The sequence below is a fragment of the Enhydra lutris genome, unplaced genomic scaffold (genome assembly GCF_002288905.1).
Source record: "Enhydra lutris kenyoni isolate GAN:26980312 unplaced genomic scaffold, ASM228890v2 scaffoldscaffold90, whole genome shotgun sequence".
NCBI classification, from domain to species: Eukaryota; Metazoa; Chordata; class Mammalia; order Carnivora; family Mustelidae; genus Enhydra; species Enhydra lutris.
Window position 1 is genome coordinate 1,167,131 of NW_019154174.1, and position 17,072 is coordinate 1,184,202.

At 44.5% G+C, this 17,072-nt stretch overlaps 1 protein-coding gene across 2 annotated transcripts in view; it reads left to right on the forward strand.

The window, feature by feature from the left end:
* Nucleotides 1-3,826: 3,826 nt before the first annotated feature.
* Nucleotides 3,827-17,072, forward strand: part of LOC111162314 (component of oligomeric golgi complex 7) — an 80,834-nt gene continuing 67,588 nt past the window's right edge. For both annotated transcript variants that reach the window (XM_022526654.1, XM_022526653.1), the window contains exons 1-4: nt 3,827-4,142; nt 9,531-9,679; nt 9,848-9,964; nt 12,637-12,805. In XM_022526654.1, the coding sequence (XP_022382362.1) occupies nt 3,974-4,142; nt 9,531-9,679; nt 9,848-9,964; nt 12,637-12,805 (604 nt within the window). In that variant the 5' untranslated portion in view covers nt 3,827-3,973. The remainder of the gene's footprint in view (nt 4,143-9,530; nt 9,680-9,847; nt 9,965-12,636; nt 12,806-17,072) is intronic.

Here is a 17,072-nt window from a genome sequence, read left to right on the forward strand (position 1 = left end):
AGGATCATTTCCCAAATGATTCTAAGACCAGTATTACCCTTAAACCAAAATTAGAGAAAGATCACAAAAACAGTATTACAGACCCGTTTTCTCCCATGAACATTGACACAAAAGTCCTCAACAAAATAGTATCAAAGCAAATCTGGTAACATTCTACATCATGACCAAGTAGAACTTATCCTAGGAATACAAGGTCAGTTTACCATCCAAATGTTAATTACTATGTAACATGAGTAGAATAAAAGGCAAAAACCACACAATTATTCTAATAGGTACAAAAAAGCATATGTATTTTAACCAACATTTTAATAAACTAGAAATAGAAGGGAACTTGGCCATCTTGAGAAAGGGATTGGACTGAAAAGGACGCCGAAGACCGGGAGCAAGGCAAAGAAGTCTGCTCTTGCCATTTCTACTCAATATTGTGCTGAAGATTCTGAGCAGTGCAGTTAATAGAAGGAAGAGAAAGGAGAATCTGTATTCACAGATGTTATGAACCTGTACATAGCCAAATTCCAGGGAATACATACACACAGAAATAACTGGAACTGATAAATGTTCAAAGGGTACAAGACACATATACAAAAATCAATTGGATTCCTATAGCAAGTACATATGAAATGAAATTAATTACATTCATAATAGCATTAAAATGAATGCAATACTTTGGAATAAATTTAACAAAAGTAGTGCAAGATATTTACAATGTACAACAAAAGGTATTGCTGAGAGAAAGATGATTTAAGTTAAAGGTTCTCAACCAGGGGGGATTGTTCACACTGAGAAATTTTTGGCAATGTGCGGAGATATTTTTAGTTGCCACAACTTGGGAGAAGGGATGCTTTTGGGATCTAGTGGGTAGAGGCCAGAGATGCAGCCAAACATTGTACAAAACATAGGACAGCCTGAACAATAAAAAATTATGTGGCCATAAATGTGAATAACACCAAGGTTGAAAATCCTGATCTAAATAAATGCAGAGGCATTTCACATTTATGGATTGGAAGACTCCATATTGTCAAGATGCCAATTCTCAAAATGATGTGTAAGTTCAATAAAATCCTTATTCCAGCAGCATTTTTGTGTAGAAATTGATAAGCGGGTTATAAGATGTATACGGACATGCAAGAGGTCTGGAGTAGCAAAACAATTTTTTATTTTTATTTAAGATTTTATTTATTTGAGAGGCACCTGGGTGGCTTTGTCGGTTAAGCCTCCGTCTTCAGCTCATCATGATCCCGGGGTTCTGCGATAAAGCCCCAAATCAGACTCCCTGCTCAGCGGGGAGGCTACTTCTCCCTCTTCCCCTGCCCCCTACTCATGTTCTCTCTTTCTTTCAAATAAATAAATAGAATCTTTAAAAAAAGATTGTGTTTATTTCAGAGAGAGTGCATGTGAGAGAGCAGGCCACAGAGGGCAGGAGGGGCAGAGGGAGAAACATATTCCCCCCAAAGCAGGGACCCCAACATAAGGCTGGATCCCAGGACCTTGGGATCATGATCTGAGCTGAAGGCAGATGCTTAGCCAACCGGGCCACGCTGCAAAATAACTTTTTTTTTTTAAGATTTTATTTATTTGTCAGAGAGAGCGGGAGAGAGAGCGAGCACAGGCAGACAGAATGGCAGGCAGAGGCAGAGGGAGAAGCAGGTTCCCTGATGAGCAAGGAACCCGATGTGGGACTCGATCCCAGGACGCTGGGATCATGACCTGAGCCGAAGGCAGCTGCTTAACCAACTGAGCCACCCAGGCGTCCTGAGATTGGAAGAAAATAGTTGTGAACCATATTAAAAATGGAATTCAGGGGGTGTCTTGGTGGCTCAGTGGGTTAAAGACTCTGCCTTGGGCTCAGGTTATGATCCCAGGGTCCTGGGATCGAGCCCTGCATTGGGCTCTCTGCTCAGCATGGAGCCTGCTTCCCTTCCTCTCTCTCTCTGTCTGCCTCTCTGCCTACTTGTGATCTCTGTCTGTCAAATAAATAAAATCTTTTTTTTAAAAAAAGGGAATTCAGAATATGTAAAAAATCTAACAGCCCAATATTACGAAGACAGCCCCATTTGAAAATGGGTGAAAGATCTGAATAAATGTTTCACCAAAGAAGATGTAAGAATGACTAATAATATGAAAAGATGTTCAAAATCACTGGTTATTAGGGAAATGCAGACTAAAGCAACAGTGACTTACTATTATATACCGGAAATAGGTGAGGGTACAGCGAAACTGGAGCCCTCACATGTTACTGATGATAATGTAAAATGGTATCAGCTACTCTGGGTAAGTTTGACAGTTTCTTAAAAAGTTGAACATAAATTTATCTTGTAACTTAGCAATTCCACGTCTAAGAATATATCCAAAAGTAATGAAAACTTGTCTACACAAAGGCATGTGGCCGAACATTCATAGCAGCATTATTCATAATGACTTTAAACTAGAAACAGCATAAATGCCCATCAGTTGGTGAATGGCTAAATATGTCCTATCCACACAATGGAATACTATTCAACAACATAAAGGAACAAACCGATACATGGTGCAACACAAAGAGACCTCAAAAAACACGCTCAGCGAAAACAAGCCAGATGGAAATCTGAAATGTCCACAAAAGGTAAATTTATAGAGATGGCAGATGAGTGGTTTCCTAGGGCCTGGTGTGGAAGCAGAGATTAAGTGCAAATGAGGAGGAAGGAACTTTTCTGGCTGAAGGAAATGTTCTTGTGGAGATAGACCAACTCTAAATTCTTAAAAAAATCATTGAATTGTATATTTACAATGGGTGAATTTTTAAAAAAGATTTTATTTATTTATTTGACAGAGAGATCACAAGTAGGCAGAGTAGCTGGCAGAGAGAGGGGGAAGCAGGTTCTCCGCTGAGCAGAGAGCCTGAGGTGGGACCATCACCCGAGCTGAAGGCAGAGGCTTAACCCACTGAGCCACCCAGGCGTCCCACAATGGGTGAATTTTATATCCTGTAAATTATTAGTAAAGCTATTTTAAAAATGTTCATCAGGGAGGCCAGGGAATATATTGTAGAGGCGCCTAAGGCTTCCAACACTCCTACCAAGAACAGTATACTAGCTTTCCTGATTTGTGGATTTGGGTTCTTAGATATACAGAGTCTTCAAGAACTACCATATGCATTGAGTTAGAGTATGCCTGGCGTGAGAAGGGTAAATGGCAAAACTATTAGCAATTATACACAAAGGATTTTTTAAATTTTCGGTTCTCATGACACTATCACAAAGGAAGCCTTCTCTTTTCCGAGGCGTCATACGAGGCTAGAGAAAACAGGTGCAACCGGTAAGTTCCAGTTCCAGCGTGGTAACGTTTCTGGAAAGGACAGGAGGACAATGTGGCTATAGGGAGGGCTGAGGCCAGATCGCGTAAATTCATCTGCTCTCTGTAGGAAGGCAGGAGAGCGTGGTAAAGAGTTCAAGCTCCAGTGGCCCGCTTGCCCCAGTTCAAGGCCCCACAGTCCCACTTTCTGGCGACCTGACTCTGAAGCAGTTGCTCAGCTGCCTCTTGATTCTTTATCTTTACCTTGGGGAGAATAACGGCCCTCGTAGGACAGTGAACTCTTAAGTGCGCTAATGCACGTAAGGGCTTCAGAGTAAGCACATACTTTAAGCGCTCAACATGCACTTAAGTTAGCAAGAGAAGCAGCGAGCCGCTCTCCGCCGGGAGCCTTTCTCCGGTCGGTCCCCAGCTCTCCAGAGCGCCCGGAACGCCGCATCACTATGGTAACGGCCACCTACTTCCGGGAGAAGTACGGCGCGCGGCGAGGTCCATTCGGAGTCCGCTGCTCCGCGAGTTCACAGGGAGGACGCGGAGGGACGAGTTTAGTGGGCGCTGTGGGTTCTGCCTGCCGCCTCCCAGGCCAGCCCCGGTGCTCTCTCAGGGCCGCCCGACTCCACAGCCTCGTTGCCGCCGGAGCCAGCTCTTTCAGGCCTGGACGCCGGGGCTGCGAGCGGGTGCGGCCATGGACTTCTCTAAGTTCCTGGCGGAAGACTTCGACGTGAAGGAGTGGATCAACGCGGCCTTCAGGACCGGCTCCAAGGAGGCGGCGGCCGGGAAGGCGGACGGCCACGCGGCCACCCTGGTGATGAAGCTGCAGCTGTTCATCCAGGAGGTGAACCACGCCGTAGAGGGTGAGGCCGAGCTGCCGGGACCCGCGTGGGGCGGTGGGCCTGCGCGGGCCCCGCGGTGGGAAGGCGAGCCCGGCCCTCCCCTCCTCTCCCCTCCTCTCCCTTTCCCTCTCCTCCCCTCCTACAGACCTTTCCGGGGGCAGCCGGGGGCCGGTCTCAGCTCGCTGCCTCCTGTCTAACGCTTGCCGAGGCCGGGGCTTGCCTTCTACCCCTGGCGGTGCCATCAGGTTTCCTTTAAGTCCCAAGAGTGAATTTCAAGAATATTAACTAATCGTCACCTGGTCCTTAAATTTGCAAAAGCATATCAAAGCGGTGTGGGAATGACACAAATCTGGGGAACGTTGTTTTAGCGGACCTTCATGTCCTTGAAGATGGGCTGGCTTGAATAGAGACTTGAACCATCTTTCAAGGATAGTTAACTGAAAAATAATACACACCAGCAACCTTCTCATTAACTCCTCGACTCGATTTTTAGGCACCGTATGTTCCTTAGATGCATACTGCACGCCAGTCTCTGCTAGGCTCGGTGGGAGAGACAGGTCCCGCAGGGAAGTGTGTGACCCAGTAAGTAGAACTTTACTTTAGAGACGGGTCCACTCTTTAAGAAAAGGCTGATGTTGGGGGAGGGGAGCTTTATTTCACTGCAGGTTCTTTATTGTGCTTTGCATCTAATACTCATTATTGAGTATCTGCCACACCTGTGCCCAGATATGGGCCAGTGGCAAAAAGTTTACTTTTCAGGAGATTGTTGCCTTGTGGGGAAGATACTAAACAGTTAAATTACAATGAGGGATGGCTTTTCTGCAAGTAGGACCAGGAGCTATGAGAGCTGGAAGAAGAAGTGTGCAGTCACCTCTAATCTGGGAGAATCATAAAGGGTTTTCCAACTGTGTTAGGCCTTGAAGGAAGACTTAATAGGGCAAAGAGGGGGAGGACATTAATAACAATGATAGCAATATTTGAGTCCTTGGTGTGTGTCAGTCACTCTTTTAAATGCTTTTTATATATTAATTAAGTGGTTCTCAAACCAGGGGTGGTCATGTCACCTCCTTCCAGCCCCACCATCCCCTGAGTTTCTGAAAGTTGTCAGGCATGTTTTTTAGTCCTTGCAATGGGGAGGAATGTCACAATGAGGGACAGTTAGTGGAAATACCTAGCGATGCTTAGTGTCCTGCATGCTTGGGATAGTCCTACACAATGAAGAACTGTCCTGGCCAAAATGCTAATGTTGCCCCTTTTCAGTCTAATTATCCAGTTTAAACCTGGCAATAATCCTTGGAGGTGGGCGCAGTTATGGTTCTCACTTTATAATTGTAGAGACTGTGGCTGAGTGGTCACGGACCCAGCATCATGTTTCTAGTTTGGATTTGAACCCAAGCATTGGTCCCAGAGTTTGGGCTCTTACCCGTTATACCTTGCTACCTCTGATATGAAAGGGACAGAGAACAGCACATGCGGAGCCATGTGGGTATAAAAAGGCCTAGCTAGTCCACAGAAGAGTGAGAAATTCTAACAGAGCTGCATCAGTCACATCAACAAACATTAGTCATTAACATTACTATTATAGGATCACACTTTCCCCGGGGGAGGGGAGGACTTCTGGAGATAAGACAAAAGAGTAGATTGGGATAAAAGGCGTTTTTGCCCTTCATTTTATTTTATTTTATTCTTTACACACACATATGCACACACGCGTGCGCACGCGTGGGCGCCCAGGGAAGGGGGGGGGCAGAGGGAGAGAGGGAGAGAGAGAGAATCTGAAGCAGGCCCGATCCCATAACCCTGAGATCATGATCAGAGCGGAAATCAAGAGTGGGACATTTGGGACGCCTGGTTGGCTCAGTGGGTTAAGCTGCTGCCTTTGGCTCAGGTCATGATCCCAGGGTCCTGGGATCGAGTCCTGCATCTGGATCCCAGCTCCACAGGGAGTCTGTTTCTCCCTCTGACCTTCCCCCTCTCCTCTCTCTCACTCTCTCTCTCTCAAATATATAAATAAAATCTTAAAAAAAAAAACCCTATCCAAATGAATTATGATAATGAATATGGTGGGGTTTTCTTGGAAAAAAAGAAAAAAAAAGAGTGGGACACTTAATTGACTCAGCCACCCAGGTGTCCCCTTTTGGTCATCTTAAGGAGTTGGGAATTTGGCCTCTAGGCAGTGGGAAGCCTTCAGAGGTTTAAAGCTTTATTATTTTTTTTCCAAGATTTTATTTATTTATTTGACAGAGAGAGAGATCACAAGTAGGCAGAGAGGCAGGCAGAGAGAGAGGTGGAAGTAGGCTCCCCACTGAGCAGAGAGCCTGATGTGGGGCTGGATCACAGGACCCTGGGATCATGACCTGAGCTGAAGGCAGAGGCTTAACCCACTGAGCCACCCAGGTGCCCCTAAAGCTTTATTTTTATGGAAGGTGAGACAAGGGCTCAAGTCTGCAGTGAAGAGAGGTTAATGCAGAGGCTCAAGGAAGGGTTGTTGAGGGCTCCAAATTGGAGGATTGATTTGTTCATTCATTCAGTCAACAAACATTTATTGGGCACAAACTCTTTTCCAGGTTCCAGAGATACAGTTTCAAACAAGACCCCGTCCTAGGTTGGATCAGTTAACAGGTCAAGTGGGGGGCGGGGGGGAAAACCCACAAAAACCAAATAAGGACCAGATCATGCAGGGATTTAGTATCACATTAAAGAGTTTGGATTTGATATAAAATGAGTGTGAAGGAAAGGTACCAGAGGATTTTTAAGCAGGGGAGAGACCTGGATGGATTTTTGTCTCCATTTGAAAAGCAGCTGTCCAGAAGAATGGACTGTCATTTAGTGGCTTTAAGTGGGGTTATGGCAGTGGGCATGGTGAGAAATGCATAGATTTAAGATATTTTTAGGAGGAAGAATGGGAAGAACTTGCTGATGGATTGGAAGGAAGGATGAGAGGGGGAGAGCATCAAGAATGATAACAGGTTCTTGAACTGAATGACTGTGGGTGGATGTCCCACGCATACAGTAACTGTGAGAGAATTTGTAACGAGCATCCATATACCCCCTACCTAGATTCTGCAATGAACAGTGCACTGTTCTTGCTCTGTCACAGATCTGTCCGTTTACCTGTCCCTCTCTCCATTCATCCATCTTTTTTTTTTTTAAAGATTTTATTTGTCTTTCTTTTTTTTTAAAGGTTTTATTTATTTATTTGACAGAGATCACAAGTAGGCTGAGAGGCAGGCAGAGAGAGAGGAAGGGAAGCAGTCTCCCCGCTGAGCGGAGAGCCCAATGCGGGGCTCGATCCCAGGACCCTGGGATCATGACCTGAGCCAAAGGCGGAGACTCAACCCACTGAGCCACCTAGGCACCCCCATCCGTCTTATTTTTTGATGTATTTCAAAATGAGTTGCAGACGTCAGTATGCTTTACCCCTGTACGTTTCAGTTGGTACCCTAAACAATAGAATTCAGTACTTATTTACAGCTCTTTATTTTTTAACTAAATAAAATTTACATAAGGTGAAAGGCACATGTCTTTTCTGATGAGCATAATGAGTTTTGACAAATGTATACCCCTGGGATAACCTAAATCTCTGACAAGAAGAATATTGTAGTCACCCAAGAAAGTGCCTCCGTTCCCCTTTACAGTGAAATCTGGCTCTTATCCTCCCAGAGGCAACCACTGCTAGTGATAGTTTTTTTTTTTTTTTAATATTTTATTTGTTTATTTGATAGAGAGATCACAAGCAGGTAGAGAGGCAGGCAGAGAGGGGGAGACAGGCTCCCTGCTGAACAGAGAGCCCCATGCAGGGCTCGATCCCAAGACCCTGGGACCATGACCTGAGCCGAAGGCAGAGGCTTTAACCCACCGAGCCACCCAGGCGCCCTGCAAGTGATAGTTTTAAAATGGAAGAAAGAGGGGCGCCTGGGTGGCTCAGCCGTTAAGCGTCTGTCTTTGGCTCAGATCATGATCCCAGGGTTCTGGGATCGAGCCCCACATCAGGCTCCCTGCTCGGCGGGAAGCCTGGTTCTCTCTCTCCTACTCTCCCTGCTTCTGTTCCCTTCTCTCACTGTGTCTCTTTCTGTCAAATAAAATCTTAAGAAAAAAAAAAAATGGAAGAGAGTGGATTAAGTTTGCGGGGGCGGGGAGGGTTGTGGAGAAGGAAAAAGAGGGATCAGCAGGGGCTGAAGAGTGACTGAGGTTTAGCAGGCAGAAGGTTGGGGCTATAAAAATGTTGTTAAAAGTCAGCATTGTTCAAAGTCAGTCTCTGTGTGAAAGAAATCCTTGTTCTGTCTGTTTTCCTAGTCTTAGAACTTTACCTGGGGTCATTGCTGGAAACAGATTGTTGTTCTATGTCACAGCTGGACGAACAGGTTCCTGAAATACTTCTTCAAGGTGTTCAGGTTCTAGGGGCACCTGGGTGGCTCAGTGGGTTAAAGCCTCTGCCTTCGGCTCAGGTCATGATCCCAGGGTCCTGGGATCGAGTCCCACATTGGGCTCTCTGCTCAGCGGGGAGCTGCTTCCTTTCCTCTCTCTCTCTGCCTGCTTCTCTGCCCACTTGTGATCTCTTTCTGTCAAATAAATAAATAAAATCTTAAAAAAAAAATGTTCAGGTTCCGTTCACCGCACTGGTAGAGAGAAGACAGTGGACTTATTGATTCCCCGGTGAATTGCCCTTTAAAGGGTCAGAGGGGTACGCCATTAGCTCTCCCAATTCCACGTAACACATCATACGGCCCAGAGATGTGCTCTTTGTAGTCTGTGTTTTGGACATTTGTTTAAAACATGCAGCTTTCTTAATGTCACCCGGTCTCCTACTGGACTTGCTAAATGAGAAACTCTGGCAGGTGCCTAGAGACCTGCATTTAACTGTGCCCCAGTTGGCGCTGGCCGTCTGTGGACTCTATTTCAAAAAGACCATGGAATGCAGACATTGGGGCCAGACACATGTAAGGTTTGGTTTCAGCTCTGTGAAATCTGAGGGCAATTACTCAACCTCTCTGAGCCTCAGTTTCCCTATTTGTAAGAGGTGGCTGCTGGTGATTCCTGTGGACATTCAGTGCTAGAATGTTTGTAGGTCACCTGCTACGTAGTTGGCATTTACCCAGTGTCAGATCTTTCATCTCCTCTCCTCACGAAGGGACTCTCAATTTAACTCAGTCGTGGAAAAGCGTTGATGTTGGGTCAGGTTGATGGTTCCTTCCTTGTCAAATCACATGGCCCACATCCGGCAGACTGGGAGGACATGGTCCTGGCAGAGTCCACACCTCCTCTCCCCTCCCTGTCTTCCACAGGCTCAGAAAACTGTGTGGTTGGGAGTGCTTTGGGGAAAATTCCCTTCCTGGCTCACGATCTGTTCATCTTGTCCACTGACGACCAGTCTGATTTTCACTTTTTGTTCTTGGGTTCTTGCTACAGAAACAAGTCACCAGGCTCTTCAGAACATGCCCAAAGTGCTCCGCGATGTCGAAGCCCTGAAACAGGAAGCGTCTTTTCTGAAAGAACAGATGATTCTTGTCAAGGAGGACATTAAAAAATTTGAACAGGATACATCTCAGTCGATGCAGGTATTTCGGCTCCTGTCCCTCATGCTGATTCTTGTTTTGGGGAGACATTCACAGAAGCTCCCTCAAGACAGGCACGTGCTGTGACGCCTATGTTTCCTGTCACAGGCGGAGGCCAGAGATAAAGGAACTGCCACTTCCTTAGTTTTTGCCCTCTCGTCTCTCTTTTAGGTATTGGTAGAAATCGACCAGGTGAAGTCCAGAATGCAGCTCGCGGCCGAGTCCCTTCAGGAAGCGGACAAGTGGAGCACGTTGAGTGCTGACATCGAGGAGACCTTCAAGACTCAGGTAGGTCTTGGGCGCCTGGGTGGCTCAGTGGGTTAAGCCTCTGCCTTCAGCTCAGGTCATGATCTCAGGGTCCTGGGATTAAGTCCCGCATTGGGCTCTCTGCTCAGCAGGGAGCCTGCTTCCCCCCTTCTCTCTCTCTGCCTGCCTTTCTGCCTACTTGTGATCTTTCTCTGTCAAATAAATAAATAAAATCTTTAAAAAAAAAAAAAGACTCAAGTAGGTCTTTAGTTGAGGGCAGGTCCGCAGGCCGGGTAGGCAGGCGCTTGAGGTTCAGAGACACAAACAAGAAAGTCATTTCCCCGAACCCGCGAGGGATTGGAAAACGCAGCACGTGGAAACACACAGGCAAGGAGTGGGAAGACCTGCCGTTGCTCTGGGTCTTTCCACCTTCTGGGGTTGGTATCTCCCGCCTGACTGAAGACCTTCTCAGTCACAGAGTTCAGGAGAAACCTCCATGGAAAAGGCAGAGAAAATGGATGAAATGGGTGTGGAACACAGGTGGGGGGGCCTTTCACATCCTGGGACCTCTCTCTGCGGTTGTCTGTTCGTTGGGTTCCTCTGCCACCGCTCTGGTCATGCTTCCCGTTGTCCTTCCGCTAAACCATTGCAGCAGTCGGCATCCCTGCTGGCTCCTGGCCTCTCACGGGCAAACTCACTCGATCCCTGCCCTGTGCCCGCTGGCACCTGAACCGTACTCCTTAAATTGTTTCCTGATCTTGCTGTCCCAATACGCTGTGAACTCAGGGGCTGCCGTGTGAGCTTCTTTGTGTCTCAGGCATCTAATACAGTGTCTGACATGATATAGACACCTGTGGAGTGATGAAATGAAACACAATTACTATACCTTGAATTCTTCTAAAAAACAGCATTTATTTTTCTAATTTTAAACATAATTTATGTGTGTCTTAGAAGATTTGGAAAATTCTAGAAAGTACAAGGCAGAAAACAAAATGATCCTGTTCCTGTGCACACTAGTAGGTTTTTTTAATGTGTACTGGGTATTTTTTCTACGTATGTATCCATATTTGTGCTTCTGTATTTTGTATATATTATGTATTACTGGTATACAGACATTACATATATTCTAGTGTCTATTTTTTATCTAAACAAGATCTTACTTAATAGAAAGTCTTATTTCCCTTTGTAATTAATACTTCTCAAAAACACGATTTTTAATGTGTGCACTATATTCCACATGCCATTATGAGTGACTCGTCCTTTCAAATTTAGGTTGCTTCCAGGCTTTTGTTACTACAACACTAGAATCACATTAATCAATTAGAATCCATGAATATCTCTGTGTCCTTCTGATTGTTCTTTCTTTCTTTTTTTTAAAGATTTTATATCTAAGTAATCTCTACACCCAATGTTGGGCTCAAACTCACCCCCCTGAGATCATGGTACACCAACTGAGCCAGCTGGGCACCCCTCCAATTGTTTCTTTAGGACAAATTTCTAGAAAAGGAAACACGAGGTCAAAAGATGTGAGGGGTGCTGGGGTGGCTCAGTCAGTTAAGCATCTGCCTTCGTGAAGCTCAGGTTATGATCTCAGGGTCCTGGGATTTGCCGCATTGGGCTCTGGGCTTGGTGAATTGTCTGATTCTCCCTCTCCCTCTGCACTGCCCTCTCAGCCCCCTGCTCATGCGCGGTGCTCGCTCTCTCTCAAATACATGAGTAAAATCTTTAATAAAAAAAATGGTGTGAATAATTTTCCATTTTTTAAAAAAGATTTTATTTATTTAGGGTGCCTGGGTGGCTCAGTGGGTTGGGCCGCTGCCTTCGGCTCAGGTCATGATCTCAGAGTCCTGGGATCGAGTCCCACATCGGGCTCTCTGCTCAGCGGGGAGCCTGCTTCCTCCTCTCTCTCTCTCTCTGCCTGCCTCTCCATCTACTTGTGATCTCTCTCTGTCAAATAAATAAATAAAATCTTTAAAAAAAAAAAAAGATTTTATTTATTTATTTGATAGAGACACAGCAAGAAAGGGAACACAAACACAGGGAGTGGGAGAGGGAGAAGCAGGCTCCACACTGAGCAGGGAGCCCAATGTGGGGCTTGATCCCAGGACCCTGGGATCATGACCTGTGCCAAAGGCAGAGGCTTAACGACTGAGCCAACCAGGCGCCTAGATAATTTTCAATTATTGATGCAAATTACTAAATTACCTTCTAGAAAGACAGTATAAATTTATGGAACCAGACTCTTTTCTTCTTCACAGCCTCACCAACAATAGCTATCATAATTTTTTCTAGGGTTTTCCACTTTGTTAGGAGGAAAACTCTTGTTTTAATTTCCATTGATTTGACTGCTAATCATATTGAACATAATAAGTTTATGGGCCATTTTCTTATTACATGAACTGTCTTTTCCTGTATTTTGTCTGTTCTTATTGAAGTATCTGGGGTCTTTCATTTCTTTCTTTCTTTTTGTTTTTAAAGATGTTATTTATTTGAGAGAGAGACAGAGAGCGAGTGCATGAACAGGGGAGAGGGGCAGAGGGAGAGGGAGAAGCAGACTCGCTGCTGAGTAGGGAGGCTGACACAGAACTCAATCCCAGGACCCTGAGATCATGACCTGAGCCAAAGGCAGATGCTTAGCTAACTGAGCCACCCAGGCGCTCCTGAAGGACCTGGGGTCTTTTAAAATAAATATCTTCTGTTCTGGCCTTTCGTAGGACATAGCTGTGATTTCTGCCAAGCTGACCGGTATGCAGAACAGCTTAATGATGCTTGTTGATACGCCAGACTACTCAGAAAAATGTGTGCATCTGGAGGCGCTGAAGAACAGGCTGGAGGCCTTGGCCTCGCCGCAGATTGTCACGGCCTTCACCTCCCCGTCTGTAGGTAAGTGCGGGCCCCTCTCCTCGCTGCACACCTCCCCACAGAGGTGAGGCTTTCCAAGTCTTCCACCTTTTGAGTGTCTTACTTTGGATTAAATTACGTAATTTTGAATTTAAGTTGTAACCTAATGGGTTACATCTACCCACCCATCCATCTCTCTGTCCATCCAGGCTCTGTTGGGGATGCATTTCAAAGTAACTTACAGATATCCACATACTTCACTTTTAACTGCTTCAGCATTCATATCACTAAGTAGAGTTCAGTATCGGTTTAAGATTCTCTTTTTTGGGGGTAAATTTACTTTTTTTTTTTTTTTTTTAAAGATTTTATTTATTTATTTGACAGAGAGAAATCACAAGTAGGCAGAGAGGCAGGCAGAGAGAGAGGAGGAAGCAGGCTCCCTGTTGAGCAGAAAGCCCGATGTGGGGCTTGAACCCAGGACCTGGGATCATGACCTGAGCCGAAGGCAGCGGCTTAACCCACTGAGCCACCCAGGCGCCCCTAAAATTTACTTTTAAAGAAATGCACACATCTTAAGTGTACCGTTTGAGCCTTGTCAAATACAATTTTTATTTCCTCTGATCTACTAATGTGGGAAATCATATTGATAGCATTCCTAATATCCTATTATTCTTCCACCTCAAGATCAAGCCCCACATATTTATGGGATGTCTGTGTGGGTGCACATGCGCATGGGTGAGTGCATGTAAGAGTCCTACTGGATATTTGATGACGTTTTATTTAGAACTTTTTCATAGAGAGCTCATTAGTAAATATCTGTGTCAGGGTTTAGTATCATGGTTGTGTTGGTGTCATAGAAATGGCTGGGAAGCTTTCTTCGTTATTTTTTTTTTTAAGATTTTATTTATTTATTTGACAGACAGAGATCACAAGTAGGCAGAGAGAGAGAGAGAGGAGGAAGCAGGCTCTCCGCTGAGCAGAGAGCCAGATGCGGGGCTCGGTCCCAGGACCCTGAGATCATGACCTGAGCTGAAGGCAGAGGCTTTAACCCACTGAGCCACCCAGGCGCCCCTCATTCTTCCTTATTACTCTGTTATGTTTTTTTTTTTTTAAGATTTTATTTCTTCATTTGGGAGGGAGACAGACAGAGAACAAGGGAGTGGGAGAGGAATAGGGAGAAGCAGACTCCCCCTTGAGCAGGGAGCCTGGCTCGGGGCTCGATCCCAGCACCCTGGGATCATGACCTGAACCAAAGGCTTTTGCGTAACTGACTGAGCCAACCAGGTACTCCAAAATAGCATTTCTGCTCTTTTTCTATTTAATTTTTACTTTTGTGAGATCATTATTTACTTTCTAGTTTTTTCCCTTAGCTCTGCCAGTGTCCTTTTATATCTCATTGTGATACCTTAGGTCCCCCACCCCCCTTTATTTAAAAGATTTATTGTTTTAAGTAATCTCTACACCTGAGGTGGTGCTCAAACTCAACTCCAGGATCAAGAGTTGCACCTCTGTTGACTGAGCCAGCCAGGTACCGTACCTTAGATCCTGTTAGGGAAAGCACACCGTATGTAATTTCATTAAGAGTGTGAAGTGGTTGTAGCTTCAAATTTCTTTTTCCTAGGCTTTTTTTTTTTAAGATTTTTTTATTTATTTATTTGACAGACATAGATGACAAGTAGGCAAAGAGGCAGGCAGAGAGAGAGAGGGGGAAGCAGGCTCCTCACTGAGCAGAGAGCTCGATGTAGGGCTCGATCCCAGGACCCTGGGATCATGACCTGAGCCGAAGGCAGAGGCCTTAACTAACTGAGCCACCCAGGCGCCCCCCTCCACCCAGCTAACTTTTTGAAGTGCTCTCTATTTTATTTATTTATTTACTAAAAAAATTTTTTTTTATTAACATATAATGTATTATTAGCCCCAGGGGTATGGGGAAGTGCTCTCTATTTTAAAAAGAGATTTTTTTTTTAATTATGGTAAAATACACGTAGCATAAAATTTACCATTTTAACCTTTTCTAAGTGTACAAGTTAATGGCATGAAGTATATTTACGTTGTGCAGACATAACCACCAGCCACCTCCAGAACTCCTCATCTTCCTCAGTTGAACTCTGTGCTATTAAATACTAACTCCTGGGATGCCTGGGTGGCTCAGTTGGTTAAGCCGCTGTCTTCAGGGTCCTAGGATCGAGTCCCGCATTGGGCTCCTTCCTCAGCGGGGTGCCTGCTTCTCTCTCTGCCTCTGCCTGCTTGTGCGCGCACGCTCTCTCTCTCTTTCTCTCTGTGATAAATAAATAAAATCTTAAAAAAAAAAAACACGAACTCCTTATTCTCTCACCCCAGCCCCTGGCATCTGCCATCCTCTTTCTGTCTCTATAGATTTGACTACTTTAGGTACCTTATAGAAGTCGAATCACATGGCATTTGTCATTGTGTGATTGGTTGATTTCACTTAGCATGTATCATTAAGGTTTTTCTGTGTTGTAGCATGTGTAAACATTTCCCTCCTTAAAAAAAAAATTTCCGGAGCGCCTGGGTGGCTCAGTGGGTTAAGCCTCTGCCTTTAGCTCAGGTCATGATCTCAGGGTTCTGGGATCAAGCCCCGCATTGGGCTCTCGCTCAGCAGGGAACCTGCTTCCTCCTCTCTCTGCCTGCCTCTGCCTACTTGTGATTTCTGTCTCTGTCAAAGAAATTAAAAAAAAAAAATCTTAAAAAAAAATTTCTCTCCTTTTTAAGTCTGAATATTATTCCATTATATGTAATGTCACTTTTTGTTTATTTATCTGTCCACAGACAGCTGAGTTACTTTCGCCTTTTGACTGTTGTGAATAGTGTTGCTGTGCACACAAGTGTACAAATACTTGGTGGAGTCTCAGCTTTCGGTTTGTTCGGGTGTATGCCCAGAAGTGGAATTCCTGGATCATACGAGAATTCTACTTTTAATTTTTCAAGGAATCATGTTTTCCATAGGAGTAACATCTTTTTACATTCCCACCAGTAATGTACATGTGTTCCAGTTTCCCCACATCTTCCCCAGCACGTGTCATTTTCTGCTTTTTTGATAGTAGTCATCCTAGTAGGTGTGTACTCATATCGGAGTGTGATTTTGACCTGCATTTCCCTAATGACTAATGATACTGGATATGGCCCTATCTTTATTGGCCATTTGTGTATCTTTGGAGAAATGTCTGCTCAAGTCTTTTGTCCATTTTATTTTTAAAGATTTTATTTATTTATCTGTCAGGGAGAGAGACTGTACAAGCAGGGGGAGCAGGAGGCAGAAGGAGAAGTAGGCTCCCCACAGAGCAGGGAGCCCAGTGGGACAGTTGATCCCAGCGCTCTGGGATCATGACCCGAGCCAAAGGCAGACACTTAACCAACTGAGCCACCCAGACGTTCCAAGTCATTTGCCCATTTTAAAAATCAGGTTATTTATTTTTTATTGTTCAGTTGTAGGAGTTTGTTATATATTCTGGATATTAATCTCTGTTCAGATATATGATTTGTAAACTCTCATTCTGTGGGTTGTCCTTTCATTCTTTTTATAGTGTCTTTTGATATACAGTTCTTAAATTTTTATGTTGTCCGATATATCTCTTTTTAATTTTGTTGCCTGTGTTATTGGTGTCACAAGTGAGAAACTATTGCCAAATCCAATGTCATGAAACTTTTCCCATCTTCTAAGAGTTGATAGTTTTAGTTCTTATGTGTAACTCTTTAATCCATTTTAAGTTAATTTTTGTATATGGTGTAAGGTCAAGGTCCAACTTCTTTCTTTTGCATGTGGATATCCAGTTTTTGAGCATCATTTGTTGTCCTTTCCGCCCTGAATGGCCTTGACACCCTTGTTGAGAGACATTTGACTGTATATGTGAAGGTTTATTTCTGGGCGCTCTGTTCTCTTCCATTGGTCATGTCCATCCTTATGTCAGTACCACACCATTACCCCCACTGGTCCATACATATTGTTTTGATTATTGTAGCTTTGTTGTAAGTTTTGAAATCATGAAGTGTGAGACCACCAATGTTGCCCTTCTTTTTCAAGAATATTTTGTCTATTTGGGGTCCCTTGAAGTTCCATATGAATTCTAGGATGGGTTTTTCTGTTTCTCCAGAAGACACCATTGGAATTTTGATAGGGATTGCATTGAATCCGTGGATGGTTTTGGGTAGTATTACCATCTTAACAGTATTAAGTCTTCAATCCATGAATGTGGAATGTTTTCTCATTTATTTGTGTCGTCTTTAATTTCTTTTAGCAGTGTTTTGTCGTTTTCAGAGTACAAGGCTTTCAGCTCCTTGTTACATTTTT